Source organism: Hippocampus guttulatus, chromosome 2, assembly GCF_054856545.1.
Source record: "Hippocampus guttulatus isolate MCC_2025c chromosome 2, RoL_Hgut_1.0, whole genome shotgun sequence".
In the NCBI taxonomy this organism is placed as follows: domain Eukaryota; kingdom Metazoa; phylum Chordata; class Actinopteri; order Syngnathiformes; family Syngnathidae; genus Hippocampus; species Hippocampus guttulatus.
Window position 1 is genome coordinate 31635444 of NC_141262.1, and position 23838 is coordinate 31659281.

The following is a 23838-nucleotide window of genomic DNA, read 5'->3' on the forward strand; positions in this document are numbered from 1 at the left end:
TTGAAAACAAAGAAAAAGTGACTCGTTTTTTAAAATCTACCACACACGCAAAAACGACATTTGAATTTTTTTCTTCAAAATCCAATTTTTGGCTGACAACCCCCCCCCCCCCCCGCAAAAACACGAAACTGAAAAACAGGTCCTTTTAGTATACTTTTTAAAATTATCATTTTAGATTTACCTGGCACTTGAGCAATTCTTTACATTGTGATTTTGGAAGCTATTATTCATATTTAATGTGTTTTGATCCCCTCCCTCTATTGAAACAATTTTTGGAGTTTGATTTTGTCAATTTCTTTGTGTTAGTTTAGTTGTATTGCATAGTACGCATCGGTTCCCATGTTATCTGAAATTTTAATCTTGAAAACAAAGAAAAAGTGACTCATTTTTTTATTATTTTAAATCTACCACACACGCAAAAACGACATTTGAATTTTTTTCTTCAAAATCCAATCTTTGGCTGACAACCCCCCCCCCCAAAAAAAACACGAAACTGAAAAACAGGCCCTTTTAGTATACATTTTTTTATTATCATGTTAGATTTACCTGGCACTTGAGAAATTCTTTACATAGTGATTTTGGAAGCTATTATTCATATTTAATGTGTTTTGATCCTCTCCCTTTATTGAAACAATTTTTGGAGTTTGATTTTGTCAATTTCTTTGTGTTAGTTTAGTTGTATTGCATAGTACGCATCGGTTCCCATGTTATCTGAAATTTTAATCTTGAAAACAAAGAAGAAAAAATTTATCACACCAGCCTCATCACGTCCAGCATTTGTTATTTATCCACATAAGAATTTTGCTCCCATGACACGACTAAAACTTTACATAATGTCTTGTATTTGTTAGATATGTCCGGTTTATTTTTGACCTCTCGGGCTCGTCGATTTTTTTATTTTTTATTTTGTAAGTCTTTATTGAACAAATCAAGTTACAAATCACAGTAAACAGAATGAACAGGTTATTAATACATGTACAGAATACATCTTCGTCGTGTAATCTTAACCGCTTTTCCAAAGTGTATGCAGGAAAAGTGGTTAAGATTGCACGACTGTCTGTGTCTTATGTGTTGTGTTATATTATTTTGTCATTTTATGTTAACTGTTCTTTTGATGGCGGCGCGGGCACCCGTAGCAGCTCCTCGTTGTCCTTTCTGTTTGAGAGGGAAGAAATTTCATCTGTGTTGTATGTTGCACATGTGACAATAAAGTTGTGCTTGACTTTTTTTTAAGTGATTTTAAACTTGACCGGCAAATTGGTGCCATTGTTAAATCCAGCTTCTTTCACCTGAGACAGCTGGCCAAAATAAAACCTCTCCTCTCACATGAACACTTTGAGACAGTAATTCATGCCTTCGTCACATCCCGGCTCGATAACTGCAATGCCCTTTACTTTGGAGTCAGCCAATCCTCCATTAAGCGCCTCCAGCTGGTCCAGAATGCCGCTGCTCGCCTCTTGACTGGTACTCGTAAGAGGGAGCACATAACTCCTACTCTGGCATCCCTTCACTGGCTCCCCATACATTTTAGAGTTCTTTTCAAGATCCTCTTATTTGTTTTCGAATCTCTAAATGACCTCGCGCCACCTTACCTCTCTGAGCTCATCCGCCCCTACACACCTGCCCGGCAAATCAGGTTTGCGGACCAGACATTATTAGAAGTACCAAGAACTAAACAGAGGATCAGAGGGGATCGAGCCTTTTCCGTTGCTGGTCCCTCTCGCTGGAATGACCTCCCACTGAACATTCGGCAAGCCTCCTCGCTGCCCATCTTTAAAACCTGCCTCAAAACTCACTTGTATTCTTTGGCATTCGACTCAGATTTGTTCTCGGTTTTGCTGTTCGGTGCTTTCTAGTCTTTGTGACTGATTTGTTGCTTTACTGTTGTATATGTTAGTTGCTCCATGTACAGCACTTTGTGTGCAGCGATGGCTGTTTGAAAGTGTTCTATAAATACAGTTGAGTTGAGTCCACATAGAGTGTTAAACAAAAAGAAGAGCCAGTGGATTTTAAACTAAAAATCCAAATAAAGAGCATATAGCCAGAGTCTTAACCGCTTTCTTGTTTTTGGAATCCATAATAGAAATCAGGTTCTGCTTAGTTTTTTATGCTTCAAAAATTAGGAAAAGAGGTTTTGAATGACTACGTTGGACTGGAAGATGGTCACGTTACTTCGACCGAACATTGACGTCACTACCCCGACCTCCACCAGAGCCCCGAAGAGTGCTGATAGATACATCTGAACAGAAGGAAGATCCGGATGGACACTTAGCTGAGGTAAAAATCACGTTTTTCGGACGCATTCGAGGGGCCTTTATGGGCTTAGTCGAATCGGTGGCAAATTTAACGCAGTGCGATGATGTTCACCACACATCAAATGCATCCCCCACAAGGCTGAAACCATGAGACGACGTCGCCTAATGTCTTCTGTGATTGGATATTCACTACAAAATAAAGCATGCTCTCATTGGTCCATGAAGTATGACGGATGGTCCACGAGATTCAAATTTACAGTCACCGAGCTACGATCCTCGAGTCCTCCCTTTTTAAAGCCACCGAAGAAAAACAACTTTTCTCGAAGTTTACGTTTGGGTAAGGCTCAAAACGATCGCAGAAATAATACCGAATTCAATAACGCTACGTTGCTAAAAATGAGAAAACCCTTAAAACGCAAATATATTTAATCCGAACGCGAGAAGCAACCGAATTAGCCTGTTCTTGCGAATTAGCCTGTTGTTGTTGAGACGTTTTATTTTCCTTTCTAGCCGAAATGCCTCGTATCTTTTGAAAATCAAATGGAGCTGGGATATCAAATGACTGTTGCTGTTTTGTCCTGTTTATACAGGGAATTATGAACGATGGTACTCGCAAATTATTCGAGCGCGTTTCCAAAAAGATGGGCTGGACTGGGGACGATGGATTAGACGTGGCAGAAAAGAAGGTTTGCGGTTTGTTTTCAAATTTGATTGCGTTCGTTGGTAATTTTCTTGATTTCCCCCCCTTTAATTTTGTAGTTGATTAATGCGATTGGGAAGAAACGCCATGGTGGGACAAGTGGGGATCATTTTGCGGACCGATCCGTGTCGCCTCCAAGTTATCTTTCAGAGGACGAAGACAAAGAGAATCGGCACTTCAAGACCAACACATACAAAAACACAGTTTTGATTGACTCCGGTGATGATGAATTTGATCAGTGTGAGTGAGATAGAACCTCGCACCTGAGTTTGAGCTGTTTTAACGCAACACTGGTTCCATGAATAAATACTCTTTTCACTTCTCAGTTCTTGTGAACTGGAGCACTCCAAGAACGAAACCCAAGCCGCGGCAAGCATGCAGTGCACTGAAGATAGACCGGTACGATACAATATTTTTATTTTGCTTTTGCTTAGCAGTTGCATGTGACGTCACCAAAACAACTTCTAATATGTTCTGTTTACAATCCAAGTGTTCTTGCAGTGAGCTCGGATGATGACGATAGTGATGGTTTTGAAAAATGTGAGTTGCCTTTTTCTAGTACATTCATTTGTGCAGTGATTCTCAGACTTTTTACACAAAGTTCCTCCTTAAACATACTTAGGACTCCAAGTGCCAGTCGTGGAATCTCACTGATTTTATTGCATTTAATCCTAAAAATAAGTATTGTATACTATTGTAAAACACTATAACAATGTGAAATTTGAACATTGGCACAGAACCAAAATATCCAGCCATTTTTTGCACTGCTTATTGGAAACCATCCAGAAAAAAACAAAACAAAAACCTACTGCTTAAGTAAAAATTCGATTCAAATGTGCGGCATTTGTACTAAAATAAAAGTTTTAAAACAGTTCTTAAAGATTAAATGAGAACTATAATTGTAATGGCAAACATGCCGACATAATGCTCATTTTTCTGTGTGTATTAAGTCTTGCGACATGTGAAAACTCCCTCCACGAAGCCCAGGAAAGTATCAGAGAGTGAAAGTGAGGACAGGTGACTATTTCAGTTGACATCCAAATTTGCATGACTCTTTTCCTATTGCTGAAAGTGTGTTTATTTATTTTTTTCTAAGAAGCATTAACAATTTTATTGTGGATGATGACTTATCAGACGATGACTTCATTCAAACAAAATCATCCTCTAAAGGTATTCAACATGTAATCAGCATTGACTTAAATTGTAAAACAACACAATTGTGATTGTTACCTCTTCATTTTTCATCCAGGGCGTAAGAAGACCAATACTCCAGCCACTCAAAATACATTCAAGAGACCACTGCCACTATCTCAGTTTGCCTCCCCTGTGTTCATCAGCGATAGTGAGGATGAGGGGGATAATATTGTTATCAAGAGCACTTGGAGGACTCGCTGCACAAAGCCAAATTCTCTGGCAAAATCGAATGAAAACAACCCATTGCTTTTTGACCAAAAGGACAGCCCACCATCAGCGTTTTTGCCTCCTGTCTCCCCCCTCACTGCTCCTCGACCATCCCACTGCACTGCAACCTCTCTGCGTTCTCCCAAGCGTACGCTTTCGGCTCCTTCCAAGCTGGATGACTCAAGTGGTTCAGAAGAGGAGTTCACATCCTTACTGGAGAGGCTTAGAAAGAAGAACATATTCACTGACTCTACTTCCAAGACCACAACAGGTACAACAAAAATAGTATTGATTCCCCCGCCTCTTTTTGTTTTAATTTTATTTTTCGGGGGCTTAACACAAAGCGGACACATGACGTTTTCATAAAGGTTCTAATGGGCAAAATATTGAAAACCCGACTGAGTATGTTACAAAGCAGTTCGACACAACCCTTGCCTACCACTACAATAATATTGGGGAAAAACAAAACATCATGAATTACCTTTGTGAAGGCAGCTACATGTTTGTATTTCTTCTCATGAGATTATACACACACACACACACACACAAATGTATGAGCAATTACCATTGCTATTCGTTTGTGTTCGGAAACAGACTATATGATGATAGATGCAGAGAGACTTGACGTTTTAGTTTTAATTCTGTTTATTTTTTGAAAGCAGAAGTCAGTATGGACCCTCCTGTGTTAGTTCCACCCATAAAGGGTTCAGCTAAACCCAGGTCCACCTCATCATTAGGAAGAAAAAATGTGGATTCAAAGACTCCTGGGAAAAGCACCATCCTGAAGCCAACAGTGAGCCAGACAGAGCCCAGACACGGTTTCATCAGCAGGTACACATCATTTTTTGCGTTAGGATTCGACCACAGCAGTTGCTTTGTTTACACTTTTGTCTTTCCACCAGACTGGCCTTATGCAAAACCCCAGGTTGCTTCTTGGAGTCCCTATCAAATCCCGCCTCCAGCTACTGCTGCAATTTTCAGCAAAGGAAGGAAGAACTTACGAGCAAACTGTATCGTATGTACAACAGCAGTGTGTTCGACAGGAAGGTGCGGAGTTGTCATCTCTTTATTTTGAACGTGCTTAACTTATTGACTGATTCGTGTTTTCTTGGCTGACATTTGTAGCTCCCCATTGATATGTCTCTGATTTGGAACAAAAAGATGCGCAAAACAGCAGGCTACTGTGTCACTGGACAGGAGCGAGGTGGAGGGAACCGTTACGCTCGCATCGAACTGTCTGAGAAAGTCTGCGATTCTGCAGGTAATTCTTTGTGAAGGCACTTCGAAGGTTTTGCCAGAAAACTCACAGCCTGTAATGTGTAGATCGGTGTCAAGTCAAGTCAAGTGCAACTTTATTGTCAAATGAGCAATGTGTCCAGCAGAGCACAGAGGGCCATATTCGCCCCGTCTCCCAGAAGTCATTTTTATGTGTCTGGACTTGGCACCATTTTCAACATGTATTCTCCCGTCCAGGTTCAGACAGACCCATCACAAATTCCAAAGAGGCATACGATTAATTGACAGCTCAGGCAATGTGGACAGCCTGGAATGTGTACTTTTTCCTCAGACTTGCGAACCCATGTAAAAGATAAAGCTCATTTCAAATTTGAGAAATATAGTGGATGTGTAATCAAATAAACACAAAAAATAAGTCCGCTAGTGCGGACTGACTAAAATGCTCTCATTGCCACCTCACAGTGCCCCTTAAATCACCTCAGGAAAATAGAGATCCTTGATGAAACTTGAGCAATTTACCTTGTGTGACGGGCTCTGAAATTCTTCACATAGTCCTGCGCCAAAATATTTCCATTAAAAAGATCCTACCCGCCTAGATCGCCTCCGAGACACACTGATCCATGAGATGTGCCACGCTGCGACCTGGCTGATCAACGGCGTGCGGGACGGACACGGAAGTTTATGGAAGATGTACGCTCGCAAGTCAACCTTGGTGCACCCTGAGCTGCCGATGGTCACCCGCTGCCACAGCTACGACATCAAGTTTAAATTCCAGTACCAGTGCGCCAAGTGTCAGAATACGTATGTGACGTACTTGGCGTTTTCAGATGAAACGGGCATTTTTAGGTGACCTCTGCTTCACCGTTAATACCTGTGCTGTTGTCTGCAGGATCGGCCGCCATTCCAAGTCCCTGGACACCCAGAAGTTCGTGTGTGCACTCTGTACGGGCAAACTCGTCCTGCTCACACCATCCAAGCCTCGTCCCCCCACGCCTTTCGCCCAGTTTGTGAAGGAGCATTACAGGCGCGTACGCCAGGAACTGACGGAGCAAAGCCATCGGGAAGTCATGCAGAAACTCGGCATGGACTTTGCCTCGAAAAATAAACTGAGTGACATTAACACTTCAAACCTCTGAGGTAAGTGGACCACCGTCACAGAACGACAATAACGCCTGATGAATGTCGGCGATGACCCAGTAATAAGGGAGCAGCTGTGAGTGATGCGTTTTACAGTTGAAATATTCATGTTTTAAATGTTTTTGTATGTTGGTGCCGATGAGGTTGTGATGTTTCAAACACATATGACCGCTGAAGAACTAGTTGTGTCTGTAATTTTACTTAGGTTATTAAGTTGTCAAGTTTTAACCACAAATAAAGTGTTAATTATTTTGTTTCAAAATCAAATGGAAAAAAGTGCATTTCATGGGAACTGAAAAGGGTAACAGGAGGCAACAGGTCATAGTCACGACATCATTCCAATTTCTATAGTGTTTGTTTTCAGTGTGGCAGGTGAGCGGCAGCCTATCCATGCTCGCGTTGACACCTTTGGAACATTGAGACTTAATTAACCCAGCATGCATGTTTTTGGAACACGGTTGAAAGTATAACCTATGCAAGCATGGGGTGAATGTGCAAATGATCTGGGAAGGCTGGAGCCAAGATTCGAACCTCTGATGTGCTCACCACTCGCATACCGTGCTATCCCTTATTTATAACAGCTTCATAATATAAAGATAAAACGGCATCAATGGTTAAAGATATTTATTTTGTCTGTACCATAAACAGTGGTATTCTTGGATCTTTTTTTAATGCACTATACAATATAGGAACATTGAAAAATACAGACCACAGCAGGGCATACATCATTTATAACTATAATGGCGGTCAAGAAAGCATATTCATGGAATTTGAACATGTCACTTTGAGTTTATAAAATCAAGTGGAAACTCAAGATAGTAATACCATTTTAGGTTAAATAATAAACTGTTCAGACTGATGGACAATCGTTCAAGAATAGACAATGTAAATATCACATAAACTGCCGGAATGAGCTGTGTGAACTGTATTAAAGCAGGCACTGAATTTTTTTTTCCTTCCCTCCCCAACGATGACTGTACGGTACAATCTTCGCAAAAGTATGCAGCATTCTGAACAAGAGCATCTTAGTCATGAATAGACTTCTTGATAAGATCGAACACAATTCACCTCCAACCTTTTGACCTAATGTAATGCTATGAAATGGGAGATTTAAGAGAGGATCAAATCTACAGGCAGCTTTCTTTGTAAAACCATACATTACCATCAGTACAGGCAGGTTTTTTTCATAATCCTTAGGAACTCTTGCTGGTTCACTTCTCCATCGCCATCTCTGTCCGCCTCCTCAATCATTTCCTTCAAAACGGAGAATGAGAATATGTATCAGACTAGCACTAAGATAATCAACTGGTAGGCATTTATTGGGTTGATGCTTGCAGGATGCTATTTGGGGCATATTTTGTTGCCAACAGAGATCTGTGAGTAGTTGACTCAGCCCAAAAAATGGTCACAATCGGTTGTAGATGCCGCAGGATTGCAGCAAAGTACTACTTTTTGTCTAAATGAAGCTCCTCCACTCGCTTCAACATAGTTTCTTGGTGGTATGCCACATGCCGCCGTGCTCCCTTTCCTAACCCAACAAAAATTGTGTGAAATCATGAATCTGAAAGTGAGCACAGTACCAAGATTCAGCATTTTGAGAATTGTTTACCAAACTTCTTGAAACAAAGATACTTCTTGGTTACTGATTAATGTAAAAGGCTACCAGTTTGATACACACTCCTGAAATAATATTAATCTAAGTGAAGATATTGATCAGAATGACTTCTCACAATAGTTATCAGCAATGCTTTCACAAGGTAAGAAACTCTACACTTTATTTCTTAAATTCAGAAGCTCGACGAAATATTTTTTAAAGTTGTATGTTGTGTGGCATTTGTGGCTTTTTTTTCATTTGACATTTTCAATGGGCCTTTGCAATTTTTTTTCATGGGGAGCGTGCTGTTAATTTCTGAACGGTTTGGCTAATATTTAACTCCACATTGTTTTTGTTAAAGAAGAGTTACAAATAAATCTGCTGCAATGGCACTCTTTGTTACTTTGAGTGGATGTCTTATGACAAAAAACTGTGCTCATTGCTTCCAACATTTCCCATCTTAACTTCCTCCATCTTCATTTACTGGAAAATCTTGCAACTCTTGGCTTACCTGCAGCTCTTCATCTGTGAGGTTTTCTCCGAGCTCCTTCGCGACTCTCTTGAGATTCTTGAAGGAGATCCTCCCGGTCTCGTCATCATCAAACAGACGGAATGCTTTCAGTATCTCCTCTTTAGAATCCTTCTCGGCCTCAGGTAATAGGAAGAGCAGGTGTTACAAAAGCCTGTCACGTCGATGTGGAAGGCTCACATTAAATGACTATCGAGTTAAGTGAAGCTTTCGAACCTCATGCATGTACATACAAATTAGACATTGACATTTATCTCCATAGACTGCTGTGCAGTCAAATAAGCTCAGCTGAAACATCCATGGAAATTTGTAAATGTCCTTCGGTAGGTCTGAACATCAATGGGAATAATCGTTCATTTGGGTTTCTTTGAATTAGTGATTTATTTTTACTACTGGTAGTACTCAACCGTAATTGAAAAAGATCATTTAGAACATAGTAGCGTGGCCTCAATATTTGAGAAATGATCAGTGCATATAATGTATAGTGGAATGTGCGGTGTTGATGCCGTCTATGCTTTGAACTTCCATTAGCCGTTCACCCATTTTCTAATCCGCTTATCCTCACAAGGGTCACGTGGCATGCTGGAGCTGATCCAGCTGTCTTTGGGCAGCAGGCGGGGTACACCCTGAACTGGTTGCCAGCCAATCATAGGGCACACATAGACGAACAACCATTCATGCTCACAATCACACCTAGGGACAATTTGGAGTGTTCAATCAGCCTGCCATACATGTTTTTGGAATGTGGGAGGAAACTGGAGTACCCAAAGGAACCCCACGCAGGCACGGGGAGAACATGCAAAGTCCACACAGCAGGCTGGAGTCGGAATCGAACCTCTGCATCGTGGGGCCGATTTGCTAATCACTCGGCCACTGTGCTGCCCCATGCTAACCATAACTACTAAAATGTAGTTCAACTACGACTGGATGTACGATTTACCAGCAAGTTCCCTGTTGTAAATTTAACTTGCAATTTTGCAAAAATTTTGTGTATCCACTTTTGTTTCATGTAAATTTCAAAGGGGAGTTTTTTAAGAATTGTGCAACCAACCAACTCAGTAGGTTTATGTATTCACCATCTTCTGTGTCATCACACTGAGGAAATCACTCAAGGAGATCTTCCCTGTGCCATCCTTGTCCACTTCACCAATCATCTTCTTGATCTCTTCTTTCTTGGGTTCAAAACCCAGAGCTCTCATGGCAACCTTGCAGAGTGAACAGAACAAAATGTGCAAGTTTAATTAATAAACGCCATCAGATTGATGACAAGTATTGTCTGGGTGTCTTTATTTCCTCAACTGCAGATATGGGCGGCTGGGGCCCCAATATGCACGATTGCCTTTTTTGGAAGAATAATACTAAACAGTTGCTGTTATGTTACAATATGTCAACTACAATTGGAAACTTCAAATTATTGAGGTGGCCACTACTTGAAGAAATGAGATCAGTAAATAGAATTATATTCAACGTGTTTAAAAATGATTTAAAACTGAAAATAGAGTTCTCTTTGGTGTTTAAATTGAGTATAATTAAATTTTTATTTTTAAGCATGTTTCTTCCCCCAGGTCCTGACAGCGGTTCTCTTTACCTTGAGTTCCTTAACATCGATGTATCCAGCGCTATCGGTGTCAAAAAGCTCAAAGGCCTCCCTGATCTCCTGTTTTTGTTCCTCAGTCAGCTCAGGTTTGGGGCTCGTCTTCTTGCGAGGGGGAGGCACCGGCCCCTGCAATGATGGCCTCTTGGCACACGCCTGGTGATCACGCAAACAAGATGAAAACATCTATACTGTCATATTATGCATCATTATCGTGAGTAATTTTTACTCACCATCAATTATGTATTTGCCAGGTTTAGCAAATCCGCTATTATCCAATTGTTGTTTTGCAGGCTTCGGAGTATCCGTGTGCAGATGAAGGGATATATTTGTTGTATTCTCTCTTGGATACAAACATCAATGACACCCCAAAAACTTGAATTTACAACATTTGGGTAGGAACGAATAAGTAAACAAACGGGCCGCGATGTTAACATTCCCAGTCATCTGTGTAGCGGCTTTTTGTCGGTGGAGACGTTTGATTTCTAACCCGGTATGCCAGAGAAAGGCGCACGAATCCCCAAATAGCATTGGACAGTAGATCGGGCGCCTTTAGTGTCTTAATCAAACGCACCAGTCGGGGGAAAATATGATTGGCCGTTTGAGGTCACAAGAGGGAAAGAAGTGACTCGATTGGACGGAAAAAAACGAATGCCGGAACACCTGTACAAACAATAAAACGTGAGAATCTCATTGGATGGATGACTATTCTATATGAAATCATTTTCCGAAACGCTTATCCTCACGAGGATCGAGGGCGTACTGGAGCTGTCTTCGGGCAGTAGGCGGGGTACAGCCTGAACTGTTTGCCAGCCAATCGCAGGGCACACATAGTCGAACACCATTTGCACTCACAATTTTCAGTTACCAAATTACCCTCATGATTATATTGATTTTTTTATTGCAAATATTCCGTCATTTGTTGCTGTGACGGGATGCACGCTGGTGTTTAGCTCAATCTAAGGCAGTATAATTCAATAACATGGCATTAAACCCTGTCTTTATGTTTATTGTTTTAAAAGAACGCCACAGTTGCGACTAATTACGAAAATGTGGTTCTGACATTCAAATAAACAAGCATTTTCCAAATGAATGGCATCCAATTTGTGGCGGCTGGTTCAACTGGAGGCACGGAAGACGTATCTGATTGGCCCAAATTGTGGCGTTCTTTTACGTTAGCTCTATGTGATTGGCTAGTACACCCCACCATTCCGTTGCTGCCCAATGAATGGTAAGAACGCACTCTGCTGATTTCGTCAGTCAGGTACTTGCACACATGGAACTTGTCCAAACGTTAACTCTCCAAAGCGTCACGCACTCATTTGTGGTCGGCTGTTGTGTGTGTTTTAAAATTCAATACCATACAACTACACTTTTCCTTTTTCTGAGCTGACTATGGCCACGCGTGTTCGACCGGTGAGTTCAATACCATTGTTTGTTTCTCTCATCAAAGTTTTTGCACCATTGATGTGCAGCGATGACCAGACCTCGTCCTCTGTCTTTCAGAGTAGTAAGCGCTGTGCCGTAATCGGGGGCTCGGGTTTCCTGGGAAGGCACCTGGTGGAGAAGCTCGTGGAGCGTGGCTACACCGTGTCGGTGTTTGACATCCGCCAGAACTTCGAGATGCCCGGCGTCACCTTCTATCAGGGAGACCTCTGCGATTTGCAGGTGAGGGCTCCATCCTGTGCTGCAGACTGCATTGGACTGCTCAGGGAGAACACTTCAAACCTCATCCATGCTGAATCAAGATCAATCGACTCTTTTGGTTGCCCATACAAAGCTACTCGTAGATAAAGATACGAAGCCTAATGTCTGACATAATTTGGCACAAATGGCATGCACAAGATCACAATGTTCAAATACACACTCACCACCCCCAGCCACATCTTTAAGTACACTAACATGACCACATTTACAAAAACAAAGCCGATTAACCCTGTTTTTCATTTAACTAATGATGATTGTATGGGGCAGCACAGTGAATAATGTGTATAGCATGAATAGTATATTAGTATATTCCCTAACTCTCGGAGCCAACTTGACCAACTTGAATTTTAAAAAAAAGGAGTATTAACGCAGGTGTGACTGCGCGTGTCAATGGTTGGTTGTCTTTGTGCGCGCTGCGATTGACCGGCAACCAGTCCATGGTGTACCCCACTTCTTATCCAAAGTCACCTGGGAGAGACAACAGCTCACCTGTGACCCTCACGAGGATATGCGCTGTAGCAAGTCAGGGTTTTTGTAGATCCTTAAAAAGTCTTAAAAGACATTGAATCCATGAAACTAAAAACAAGGGCTTAACTGGCATGAACCCTTTCAGGGACAGCGGTTACTACAGTGGACAGTTTATTGTGTTATCAGGTTCCAGATTATCGTTATTGGTGCATGAAAGGGTTAAAATGTCATAAATCAATCTTTGCAAAAAATGTTAAAACAGAAGTATGATTTTTAGGATTGTAAATAATCTAGAAGCTAAAAAAAACGAAGCAAAAATAAACTTTCTTTAAAAAGTAATTAACCTAATTTCTCTTCTGGCAGCATCATACACGCAACCATGAGCGTGGTATTAGCAAAAGAGTGATGTGGCGTTAGTTGGGACTCCTAAATGCAGGTGCATGTCATGTATGTACTGTAGCAAATTTGGACAACATACTATAAGACATTAGGATTTGGGAACACTGTGAAGTTCGTCTTAGTTTCATTTTCAAATGGAATTGAAAGATTTTGTCTTGAATTTAAGATGCCACAAGCTGTGAGGAATGGGTTTTTATTGTCATTGTAGTTTGTAGCGGTGTAGAACTACATTGCATCACCCTCACAGTGGTTTCTAATATTTTGGTTATTTTAATTCAGCTACATGACAGGGGCCCGTGCAATATTCAAAACAGCTCTTGGTAAGATGCAGTGCCGTTCTACACCAGCTTCAACTATCAGCCCACAAAATAAACATTGTTGAATCTCAGTCATTCAAAGCTTATCATTACTATCTTTCTGTAGCTTTTTTTTTTTAATGGATCTCATTCATATTTAAGATTGCAGTGTGTCAAGAAGTCACATATCCCCCAAATATCCTTTGTGTCATTTTCCTCCAGGCTCTGCTGCCAGCACTGAAGGGTGTGTCTCTGGTGTTCCACTGTGCCTCTCCATCACCCGCTAGTGACAACAGGGAGCTGTTTGAGAGGGTCAACATTCAGGGCACCAACACTGTCATTCAGGCCTGCACTGAAGTTGGAATACAGGTGAGACAAGCGAGATAAGAGGTCATCGGTTTTGTATGTCTCAGACGAGATGGGCGGTGAAGTACAAGGGTTTCTGCTTTTTTGTTGATGTTGTCAGAAATTGGTGTTGACGAGTAGTGCCAGTGTGGTGTTTGAGGGCTCTGACATTAAGAATGGGAGAGAAGATTTACCCTACGCCAAGAAGCCTATTGACTACTACACCGAGACCAAGATCAAGCAAGAGAAGGTAGAGTGACCTGTTGAATTTAGCTTGCCCCTTTCAACATTTTTTTCATGATGATGTGATGTCCTAGGCATTAACAGCACACATGCTGCCAAGGGTGGGATGTCAAGAGTGATAGCAAAGCTCAATGGCGTTGCTCTCCTGAGCTATTCGCGAGCTTGGTACAGGGCACATCCACAATGCATTGGAAGCAGACTAGCATCTCTCCAACATTTCATTGATGGGGAAAACAAGTGAGCATTTAATACCAGGGTTTTCCTAACAGAGGCATTACCGAATCCATTTTGTAGTGGACAGTGGCAAATACTAAAATGAACATTTGACATGGCCCAAGTGATTTTCCTGCTTTGTGCGACTTTCTCCACTGGGTTGTCAGGCAGGAAAAAAATTGGAATGAAAAAATGAAATTCTTCCACCAACACATATTTAGTATGAAACAAAATGGACAAAACCCTGAATGAAATATTTGCAATTAAAATTGTATAAACAATTGAATTAAAATGCACCGATGAATGAGGACACAGCATATGGGGTGAATTGTGTTTTCTTTTTTTTTCTGTACTTTGCGTTCTGTGTCAACATCAACTTAGTGCAAATTGCTCTTGTTTTGGTTCTGAATCTGGAGATGGGATTCTGCCGTAATGCAATTATTTACTGAATTTTGACTTTCCTACCGCATCAAGCTTATTCCATACCAGATCACCTGCCAAAATCCTCAACATTTTAACCAGGCATATTTTAATTGGAACGAAACATGCTGTACTTGTGGATAGTGATGACACAACACTCAATCTCTAAATCTCTCACAAAATCATGAACGAATATTCACCTTTCATTGAATATCTGAGGGGATGGATCCTTCGTGTTATATTACTGCTATACAAACAAAAAAAAATACATCTCTGAAACTTGTGTTCGGGTCACGTGAGTCACAAATTATAGGTGAAAAGACAAAGTTACTAAAATATCCACCAGCCTTCTAAATGATTCCAGATTCTGATTCCTTGTTGAATTCCCTTTCCCAACAATACCCGTTTTGTTGTTTCGGAGATATGAGGATTCAAAGGAAGGTGGCACCACCCCTTTTTGACAAACATATTAAAATTCGGTGGGCCTTAGCTCCTAAACGCCTGCTCCGATTGAGCCGACAATTTGAAATTTAGTCTTGTCCCATCGCTGTCGACAAGTACAGCAAGTTTCATGATAATCAAAATCGGCTTGGTTAAACCCACTGGGTGATTTGGTATGGAATGGCACATTATTGATAGACTCCAGCACATTCAGTTGCACAACAATCACAGAATTATGATGTACTTTATGCCCATTCATAATTGCGATGAAAACATGAAATGCTTCCAACCAGTGTATTTGAGTCATAATAGTAGCGAACATGATTTGCAGAATAATGGAAGCAGGAGAGTACCTTGCTCTGGAGCATGTCAGTGTTTTGTGCCCATTTCAAATCAAACTTGGGACCTTTTGATCACTTGTATCGCTGCTCCTTTTCATCCAACATCAATTTAAAAAAAAAAAAAAAAAACCTTGAACACTCTAGTTAAAAATAGTGTCATCCTTGAGCAATTGCCTTCACTCACACCAATGCATATTTTCTCGCATTGTGTATTTGCATGTTTGTGTCCAAGTTGGTCCTGGAGGCTTGTGACAAGAAGAAGTGTTTCCTCACCGTTGCCATCCGTCCCCATGGCATCTTCGGACCTCGGGACCCGCAGCTGGTCCCGATCCTGGTGGATACAGCTCGCAGGGGCAAGATGAAGTTCATCATTGGGTGAGTCTGAGTCAAAGGATACTGAGTTATCCAAAGCGTCATCCATGCATGATATTATCCATCCATTCGTTTTCTAATTCGCTTATTCTCACGAGGGCCGCGGGCATGCTGGAGCCCATTACGCGATATTATTCTGAATTAATTTATTTGTATACCTGTGAAATGCTGCTGTGGAAACCCTAACTGTAGAATTTTGTGACAACAAAGACAAATTATTTCTTGCTCTGTCGCTGTCGTGTTTGACAGCTGCGTTCTCAGTATAGCCGTCCGCGATGCTTGTGGAACTGCACCCACCTGTTTGAAGGCTGCTCAGATAACATGGTTTATCGAATGTTCTCAAAAACATGCATCTCTTAGTACATACACCGCCTAGCTGCGCTACTGCTCGTTATTTAATATAATATATGATTGAAAGTAGATATGCTTTTTTTCACATTTTAACACCATTCCCCTGTGTCTTAATAACACGCCTGTGACATTCTTTCGTCACGTTACCCCAAGGATCAAGAATTATATCACATGTCACACTTGCTATTTCTTCCTGAAATTATATTTTCCACCCCTGCCCCATACACTGATAAGCCAATTGGCTTATGTTACCATGACGACCAGTGGCATAGCCCTGCCATTTCGCTTGAGTGACTTTTGTTGGTGGGAGCAAAGGCTAGAATATGATGGAACAAAAGCCCGTGGCCTTGAAGAAAAAAGCATTTCTTCTTTACTCGTAGAGGCAGCATTTCCTACACTGCACTGTGTGCATGTGGCACTCGGGCACAGGGCCAAACAGAGATGCCCCTGCCCCTCAATGACTTTCCAATTCAAAGTACCGGTAATACCGCGAGAAATTGTGAAATCCATGTCACACTGAAAGCATCAGTGGGAATGAGACCCCATCAGTGGTGGAGAACAAGGGCCTACTGTTTTTATTTCCCGGGTTTTAGCTGTCAAGACACATTTTATTCAAGAGAGACTGAGGGCAGCAAGAAAATGGACCGCTGCAGCAAAGTGGAGACTGTGGAGTGTAATACTACAGTGACAGGGGAAGCACATTTTTGGGGTGCATTTCTGTACCTGTTACAATGGTACACACCCTTAAGGCATTTCAAGGTTGACCTCTCGCTCATAATAGTAGTTCATAATACTTGATGATTTACGTATTGATTAGGTGGAGTTTTTGCCATTGAGCTAATCCAACGTGTCAAGCAGGAGAGATTTCCACTGCTCCCCCAACTAAAGATCACTCTATCATTGTGTTTTGGCTTTCTAAAAATAAAATGAAACTAAATGCATTGTCCCAGTTGTGGTGTTTTATTTCATGTGTTTTCCAGGGATGGCACCAACCTGGTGGATTTCACCTTTGTGGAGAACGTTGTACACGGCCACATCCTGGCTGCTGAGCACTTGAGGCCGGACTCTCCCATATGTGGAAAGGTCAGTAGGGGGAAAAAGAAATCTGAAAACATGCATACTAGGGATTCCCAGATACAATGTGCTGGGGGATGTTTTCAGATATGAGTTGCAGTTGGGACATGATCCAATTTCACCTATTGGATCCAAAAATTATTCCCTCCAAATGTGCCTTTGTTCTTCTAAGACAGCGATGTGTAGTGAGCTCCTGAAGAATTAAGTGCTATTTCACTAGATGGACTACAGAATACAGTAAAATTCCCTTCATTTTGGGTTCTTGGCTCGAATTCCCACTCTTTCATTTTTTAAAAAATACTTCCTGCAGTATGTGTTTAATTCCACTGTCAGCCAATTGTTTTACCCAAAATTTAAAAGAAGAGTGAAAACAGGAGGTATTTCAAGTTCAGTCTAGTTTCTGCCCCAGATTCATTCAGTTTTAAAGCCTTTGTAATCCTGCTTTTGATGCCCCCTTAAAGGTACAACTATGGGTTCATTTATAATGTGCGTCTTTGGGGATATTTATTGATGTATGATGGATTAATATGTATTTGTTTGCTTAAACAAGCCCCATGGAATACAGTCAGAAGGAAATTTGCGAGGAGATATAGACCATATCATTATTAATTCAATAGGCATGCTTTTTGGGCCATTTGTTTTGGTCGTCTGTCATGAGATCTTTCTCATGTAAAATACTGTTTGTGTCTTGACTCAGTAAAGTTAGGGACACACTGCTGTATACCATGTTTGCAGTAGCCTACTGCAATAAATCAGAATCTTATGTTTTGTTTTCACCAGCCATATCATATCACCAACGATGAACCGGTTCGGTTTTGGGACTTCATGTCAGAGATGTTGGTCGGTCTGGGTTACGCCGCTCCGCGCTATCATCTGCCCTACATGTTCGTGTACGGCCTGGCCCTTCTGCTTTGGCTTCTCTCTCTGGTGCTGCGCCCCCTGATGACCTTCAAACCTACCTTCACGCCGATGAGAGTGGCCCTGGCCGGAACCCACCACTACTACAGCTGTGAGCGAGCCAAACGGGACATGGGCTATAAGCCGCCGGTTGACCTCAAGGAGGGGATCAAACGCACCGTCCAAAGCTATCCTCATCTCAGACAGAATGCAAAATAGGCAGGTATGTATCAGTAACGATAATAGTTGAGGCACATGGACTGAATGGGCAAATCCAAACGGACGCCATTTCCAACCACCTTGCAGGTGGAAAGCCTGTTCGTGCCTTTTCAGCTGTCATGTAACATGTAGACCAGCAGATGGCAGCAGGCCCTGCCTGCATTCCAACACCTTGACAATCCAAAGAGCCAAGTCACTCAAACTCCGGTTCTCGGGGCTCTGCTCCGCTTTCCTGCCAGTTTTCCATCTCCCCCTGCTGCAACACACTTGATTCAAATGATCAAGATCGTTCTCAGGCTCCTGCAGAGCTTCTTCATCATTTGAGTCGGGTGTGTTGCAGCAGCGAGGGACGGAAAACATTCAGGAAAGCTCCCTTCGGGGACCAGACTTTAACCCCTACGAACTAAATGCAAAATCAATATAAAATATTGACGTTGGAAATTATGTGTATTCAAACTGTAAGGGTGGAATGAATTCATTAACACTGCTTAATACTGAATTATTTTATTTTTGTCTTATAAAACTGAACATCACTCTCTTTCTTAGGCCAAATTTTTGATGCATCTCGTGTTGTATCTGGGTTGATTTTGGAAGTGTTGTTTCAGGGGTGGCCATTGGTGGCTTTTGTTTCTTGCGCACACAGTCCATCCATCTATCCATTATCTGCGCTGCTTATCGTGACGAGAGACGCGGGACGCACGCAGTCATCTGAAGAAAAAGGAGAAAAAAAAAGTTCAACGTGCATGCTCACACAGTTCCCTAATGTGCACCCAAATTGCGTTTCCGATTTGGAATTGTAGTGAGAGTGCTGCCCAAAGCAAAATTCCACGAAGAAACCTACGGTATGTCTGTATTTTTTGCAGCAGGGAATAGAAGTGGCCTTGAAAAACTGTCTTCAATTTCACCTGACGCTCTTCATAATGAATTACAACGCAGATTTTCTTGTCTTTTATTGCCCATTTTCACTTATACTAAGATTCCCGCAGCCAAGCTTGAAATACCCTTTTTGGAGGCTTGTTCCCCGAGGAGAGAAAGCAAAAGTGTACCTTACTTCAATACAATGAAATGAATGTAATAATACTGATGATTATTTTTGTAAAGTTAATAAATGAAAAATCTTGCATTGCAATACTGGCATTGGACTGTCTAAATATTGTATTTCAGCAAATTTTGACAAAAATGTTCATCCCAAGAGTCTCTGGGACTCAAATGTGCTCACATCCATCATGTGTTGCCATAACATCAGCATATACGGTACATAAAGTAATGACAAAAACCCCAACAGGCAATAAGAATTTATTACAACGGATGTGAATCAAAAAGGCCTTTGTCACGATGAGTGTGCGTGTGAAAACAACTCACAGGATTTGGATGAATTTGGGGTCTTGAGCCTAACTTTGGGGAAACCCCACAAAAAAAAAAAAAAGTTAAAAGTTAATTTTGGCTAAAAATTGAAACGTTGAATACATGTTGTATTTGTCATCTCAATGAAGTGATCCTGACATTTTTACATAGCACCGTTATCTCCTGTTGCTCTCCTGCAGGGATTCCCCACCATTGTCTTGTGGTGGGAAATCATCCATTTCGACTTTATTGGTCCGAAATTGACTTACAACCAAAAACATGATGTTTATTTGTCGATCAATGCAGCAGGAAATGATGTAGTTTCTCTTAATTGGTCAGAAAATCTTTGCCGACAAATGAATGTGTCTTTGTTAATCCAACTACGGCAGTGGCATCTTTTCGGAGACGCAACCCAGTTCGCATTCAAATAGCTGAATAATACCTTAGTGTTCAACGAAGCACGCCCAGATTGCACAATCAGTCAAATCATCATTTCGGCATTGTGACATTTTTCCAATGTCAGCTGAGTAAAAGTTGGGGAAGACTGCTCTAGTAGATGCTCTAAATTCGGGGTATCCGACTTGTTTTCATCACCGGTCACGTAGTTTTGGCTGCCCTCGGGCCCGGCCGGTTACAATGGTAAAACCACATAAATGTATAATCGCTAGGTGCGCTGAAAATAATAGTTGGGAACATTCGGCGGTTTTCAGCTCACGGTTCTATTCACGTCGAGGACATTTAAGGAGCAAAATGCAAAACAAACTACTTGTTTTGTGAAAACAAGAACAGAGTTAATGACGTATACACGACAACAACAGATGAAATTGTTTTCTTTTTAGGAAAGTGCATCATTAATAGCTTTTCTGTCTTGGGAATGAAATGATGCAGGCAAGTGCTACAATACCAATTATGCCTTTTGTTGTTGCGTTGGATTTTTCCACCCTTTGTGGAACTAATTACGGTTATCTAATTTGCACTGCACATTATTATTATTATTTTTTGGACTGTCTTATTCACATTCGTGAGTTAAGTTCAAAGCACATCATCCATCGTGAAATCTGCTGACCAGATGCTGAGCTGCACTGTGTTTGTTTATGGAATAAACGTGTGGCTAGATTGTGAGACGATTAGGCTTTTTGTCCCTTTCCTATATGTGCTCCTCGGGCAGCCCTTATGATCACGCCTTCAAATGACATCTTTATGATAGAGCAGAAGTTGTGGAAAAAGTGTGGCAAGCCTTCAGTGGCCCCAAATGATGTGGCGGTCCACATCTGGCTCCTCTGCTTAAGTTTGACACCTGTGCCGGATGGCAACATCTTGAGATTCTTCTCGTTACTTTCATTGATTCTTGAATACGTTTGTTGCCTTGGTGACATTCGAGTCAAATACTTGACATTCTTTTTGCCTTTTTCTGAACCAACCATACGTCATCAGTCCCTGGCCAAGGCCGTCAAACTGGTTTGTCGCTGACGGGGACGAAAAAGGGAGACGGATTTGGCTAAGACAATAGACCCAAGCATTTACATTTGTAAGTCGAGTGAAACTTTGCCTGCGTTCGCCGTCGGACTGCGGACTTGTTATGCAATGGATTCACACCCTCTTCACCCTCAAAGTTTTTCTCAGAACATGATTGTCTTTTCAAGTGTTGGTAGAAACAACAGTTACAAAACAATACATCTTTATTTTGTACTGCTGAAGACATGTGGTGTCATTCCTGGCCTCCGTTTGCTTTTTGGATTTTTACCTTGCCATGTGTCGAGATGCTTGAAGTACTCAGTCGCAATTGGTACTTACATAAATGTACAGATACCTGTGTTGAAAAAACGGATTCAACACCTGTCTTGAAGATAAAGTTTAAAAAAAAATTGTACGGGCTGTAATACGTTGAAAAGTAGTTTTCCTTGTCAATTATACACAATAATGTACCCATCTTTATAACCTGCGCACACAAAATAATTTCCCCCTGTACTTGTGTTGTCTCAAAGCCTGCTAGCGTTGGCTTGACCTTTATACGATCAACAATGGCTCTGCTAACACGGACTGACTAATTAATCGTAATGCTACTCCTAATATAAAAGGTCCACCTGACCTAGATGTGCTTTTGCAGCATAGATGGAGAAGTTTTTACCTTCTCCATCTATGTAATCATTTTTGTTGCCAACAACATCAATAATTGTCTTAAATCAGGCCAAAGATGGACACTGTTTTGCTTCTCCGAATCTCTGACATCATTGTTGTTAATGCTCCCTGGCTCATCCATGTTGCTACTGCGACTGTGTTTTTCAAATGCAAGTTCAAAATAAAGTCACTCAGTATTGTCTGATTATGTAAAGTCATCTACAATTCTCAAACAAGTGACCTTCCTTCTTCTGTAGCTGTGGCTGTATAGCAATACCTTATTGAATACATTTCAAGTGAACCCCGAAAGATCACGCATGCTACTAATTGACAAAGACAAAACCGAAGAACATTTTCACTGTAATTATAGTTAGTTTTAAAAAGGTAGGTTATTTTTTGTTTGTTTTCATTTTTTTTTTTGGAAAGCCTTTTCATTGTATTTATTTATTTATTTTAGTTTTCATTATTTCATAATGATAACCTGGGCAAGGAGAGGAGAATGCCGGTATCTTTTTATTTTAATTTTTTAAATGCAGGGAGTAAACGCAACAAGTATTTACTTCCTTACTTCCCACTTCCTGAAGCACCTTGTCCTCTTTAACCAGTGTTTCGTTCAAGTGCATATATGCTGCTGATCTCATGTTAACGATGCTTGCTTCCTGTTTAGTGCGCACGAGAGCAGTTCTCGTTCCCGCCGGAGACGTTGCTACGCGTCACCATTGTGTTGTTGTTATGTCACCCCCCCCCCCCCCCCCCCCTGGCCTTTTCAGATTCTGCCACATGCAAGGCAGCGATTTGCTTGCTCACTCCCAAAGAACAAAATGAATACCAAGCACCTTGCATTAGTCACAGCGGTACAAACACAGTGCTCCACCCCACACATCTTGACTCGCTCAGCTTGTTAGTGCTCACGCCCGTACCTGTAGCACAAGACACCTGTCACACACAAGAACCGACAAAGATACGCACACACCCACTTTTCAACTGGCGCATTTGAGCAGGACACTACATTGCTACGAGAGCATCTGGATAATAAAGTGAGACCAGAGCCTTTTTGGATACTTTCTGTATTAAGGTGAGTAATTAAAGTCTGTCGTCTCATGCAAATGATTTGAGTCATTGTTTGCCATCTTATTTTTCTAGCTGTTCCTTTGCCACATGAAGTTACCCGTCCTGTTCCTTACACCTCTTAAAGACGCTTCATTCCTCATTGATGATTTTATTCGGACAGGTGTCTTAAACCTTGGACAAATATGTAGTATCAGGCCCCTTTGTATTGACTCGCACTAATTATTGTGGCAGTCATAATCCTAAAATACTGAGGAAGTGAATTCCCAACTGTGGGAGTTTTTCATGTCGTATTTGCTCAAGGACTTTCACTGTAAGGGCTTGCCGGTCCATTTTCTCGACAGTTTTTTTTGGGTATGTCTTTGAAAGTTTTTTTGTAGTTTGACTGTAAATGCGTTTAAGGGGTGGGCTGCTTCAGATAGAAAAAAGCAGGACGCAAATCATTACGTTGGCATTTTCCCGCCACCCACTACAAACCCCCCAGAATTTCTTTTTTTGGAGGGGGGGGCAGTTTTTAGTCAATCGTGGCTTTTTTCCCTCAATTTGGGAAGTGGAAAGACCGGCATTTCTACATGTCTAAAGGATGAGAAAGGGCAATTCCTCTCCCCCTTCGTTGGTTAATCTGTACGATTGCGCGTTTGTGCCCTCCCTTGGCTTAATGTGCCCTCTGCATTTTTCAGGTGGCCTGATAAGAACCGGTAAAGAAGAAGTGAGAGAAAATCAAATCATGTCAACTGGTGAGTCAGAAGAAGGTGTCTTGCCCAATAATGGGCCATCACAGGGTGTGTCTCTCAGACTGGGAATGTTACTGCCTCATTGTTCTGATTGCATGCAAAGGGAACATACATTCCCTGGCTGTTATACAGCCTAGAAGGTAAAATACAGTTAGGTTCAAAAATATTTGGAGTGAGCTTTTCATGATTCTAGCCGATTGCACAACCAAAATGCACCTGAAAACAGGTATGGGTGGCGGGCCTCCGCTCAGATGCATTACCACCTCTCACAGGTGGTCAGCAGGGCTTTGTACTTGAACATTTACATCAACATCATGTTATTGGTAACATTAATCATTTGTA

The 23838-nt window shown here is 41.4% G+C and overlaps 4 protein-coding genes across 12 annotated transcripts in view; 3 read left to right on the forward strand and 1 right to left on the reverse strand.

The window, feature by feature from the left end:
* The first annotated feature begins 2217 nt into the window (after positions 1 to 2217).
* Positions 2218 to 7056, forward strand: gcna (germ cell nuclear acidic peptidase). 4 transcript variants are annotated; one of them, XM_086105701.1, is made up of 13 exons: positions 2218 to 2277; positions 2846 to 2941; positions 3015 to 3195; positions 3282 to 3354; positions 3446 to 3495; positions 3906 to 3972; positions 4052 to 4125; positions 4205 to 4627; positions 5019 to 5187; positions 5259 to 5403; positions 5482 to 5617; positions 6189 to 6393; positions 6482 to 7056. In XM_086105701.1, the coding sequence occupies exons 2-13, from the start codon at positions 2852 to 2854 to the stop codon at positions 6726 to 6728; spliced, it is 1860 nt and encodes a 619-aa protein (XP_085961827.1). In that variant the 5' UTR covers positions 2218 to 2277; positions 2846 to 2851; the 3' UTR covers positions 6729 to 7056. The 4 variants fall into 4 exon arrangements, with proteins under 4 accessions (XP_085961827.1, XP_085961829.1, XP_085961826.1 ...); XM_086105703.1 differs by having other exon boundaries at positions 4055 to 4125; positions 6482 to 7055; XM_086105700.1 differs by lacking the exon at positions 2218 to 2277 and adding an exon at positions 2521 to 2592 and having other exon boundaries at positions 6482 to 7055.
* A 282-nt stretch (positions 7057 to 7338) lies between these two features.
* On the reverse strand, positions 7339 to 10828 carry cetn2 (centrin, EF-hand protein, 2). Of its 2 annotated transcripts, none has more exons than XM_086105710.1 (5): positions 10680 to 10828; positions 10441 to 10602; positions 9929 to 10057; positions 8835 to 8963; positions 7339 to 7983 (listed from the first exon to the last, which is right to left on the reverse strand). In XM_086105710.1, exons 1-5 carry the CDS (start codon positions 10680 to 10682, stop codon positions 7894 to 7896), a joined length of 513 nt encoding a protein of 170 aa, XP_085961836.1. In that variant the 5' UTR covers positions 10683 to 10828; the 3' UTR covers positions 7339 to 7893. The 2 variants fall into 2 exon arrangements, with proteins under 2 accessions (XP_085961836.1, XP_085961834.1); XM_086105708.1 differs by having other exon boundaries at positions 8835 to 8972.
* nsdhl (NAD(P) dependent 3-beta-hydroxysteroid dehydrogenase NSDHL) lies at positions 10522 to 19361 on the forward strand. 4 transcript variants are annotated; one of them, XM_086105706.1, is made up of 8 exons: positions 10964 to 11862; positions 11953 to 12114; positions 13539 to 13685; positions 13783 to 13911; positions 15552 to 15694; positions 17023 to 17125; positions 17897 to 18236; positions 18838 to 19361. In XM_086105706.1, the coding sequence occupies exons 1-7, from the start codon at positions 11842 to 11844 to the stop codon at positions 18230 to 18232; spliced, it is 1041 nt and encodes a 346-aa protein (XP_085961832.1). In that variant the 5' UTR covers positions 10964 to 11841; the 3' UTR covers positions 18233 to 18236; positions 18838 to 19361. The 4 variants fall into 4 exon arrangements, with proteins under 4 accessions (XP_085961833.1, XP_085961832.1, XP_085961831.1 ...); XM_086105705.1 differs by having other exon boundaries at positions 18876 to 19361; XM_086105707.1 differs by lacking the exon at positions 10964 to 11862 and adding an exon at positions 10522 to 10660 and having other exon boundaries at positions 17897 to 19361.
* Positions 19362 to 22588: 3227 nt separating this feature from the next.
* Positions 22589 to 23838, forward strand: part of znf185 (zinc finger protein 185 with LIM domain) — a 28486-nt gene continuing 27236 nt past the window's right edge. Inside the window, exons 1-2 of one of the 2 annotated variants that reach the window (XM_086105712.1) lie at positions 22589 to 22769; positions 23443 to 23499. In XM_086105712.1, coding sequence (XP_085961838.1) covers positions 23490 to 23499 — 10 coding nt within the window. In that variant the 5' untranslated portion in view covers positions 22589 to 22769; positions 23443 to 23489. The remainder of the gene's footprint in view (positions 22770 to 23442; positions 23500 to 23838) is intronic. The other variant, XM_086105711.1, reaches the window with a different exon arrangement.

Bases quoted from the DNA above. Each gene is read 5' to 3' on its own strand.
- nsdhl (XM_086105704.1), top strand. From the start codon at position 11,842: ATGGCCACGCGTGTTCGACCG. The intron at 12,115-13,538 runs GTGAGGGCTCCA...ATTTTCCTCCAG, and splicing joins GAGACCTCTGCGATTTGCAG to GCTCTGCTGCCAGCACTGAA. The intron at 17,126-17,896 runs GTCAGTAGGGGG...TGTTTTCACCAG, and splicing joins ACTCTCCCATATGTGGAAAG to CCATATCATATCACCAACGA.
- gcna (XM_086105701.1), top strand. From the start codon at position 2,852: ATGAACGATGGTACTCGCAAATTATTCGAGCGCGTTTCCAAAAAGATG. The intron at 3,196-3,281 runs GTGAGTGAGATA...TTCACTTCTCAG, and splicing joins TGATGATGAATTTGATCAGT to TTCTTGTGAACTGGAGCACT. The intron at 4,126-4,204 runs GTATTCAACATG...TTTTTCATCCAG, and splicing joins AACAAAATCATCCTCTAAAG to GGCGTAAGAAGACCAATACT.
- cetn2 (XM_086105708.1), bottom strand. The intron at 10,058-10,440 runs GTAAAGAGAACC...TCACTCTGCAAG, and splicing joins TCGATGTTAAGGAACTCAAG to GTTGCCATGAGAGCTCTGGG. The intron at 8,973-9,928 runs GTGAATACATAA...CTATTACCTGAG, and splicing joins GTGTGATGACACAGAAGATG to GCCGAGAAGGATTCTAAAGA.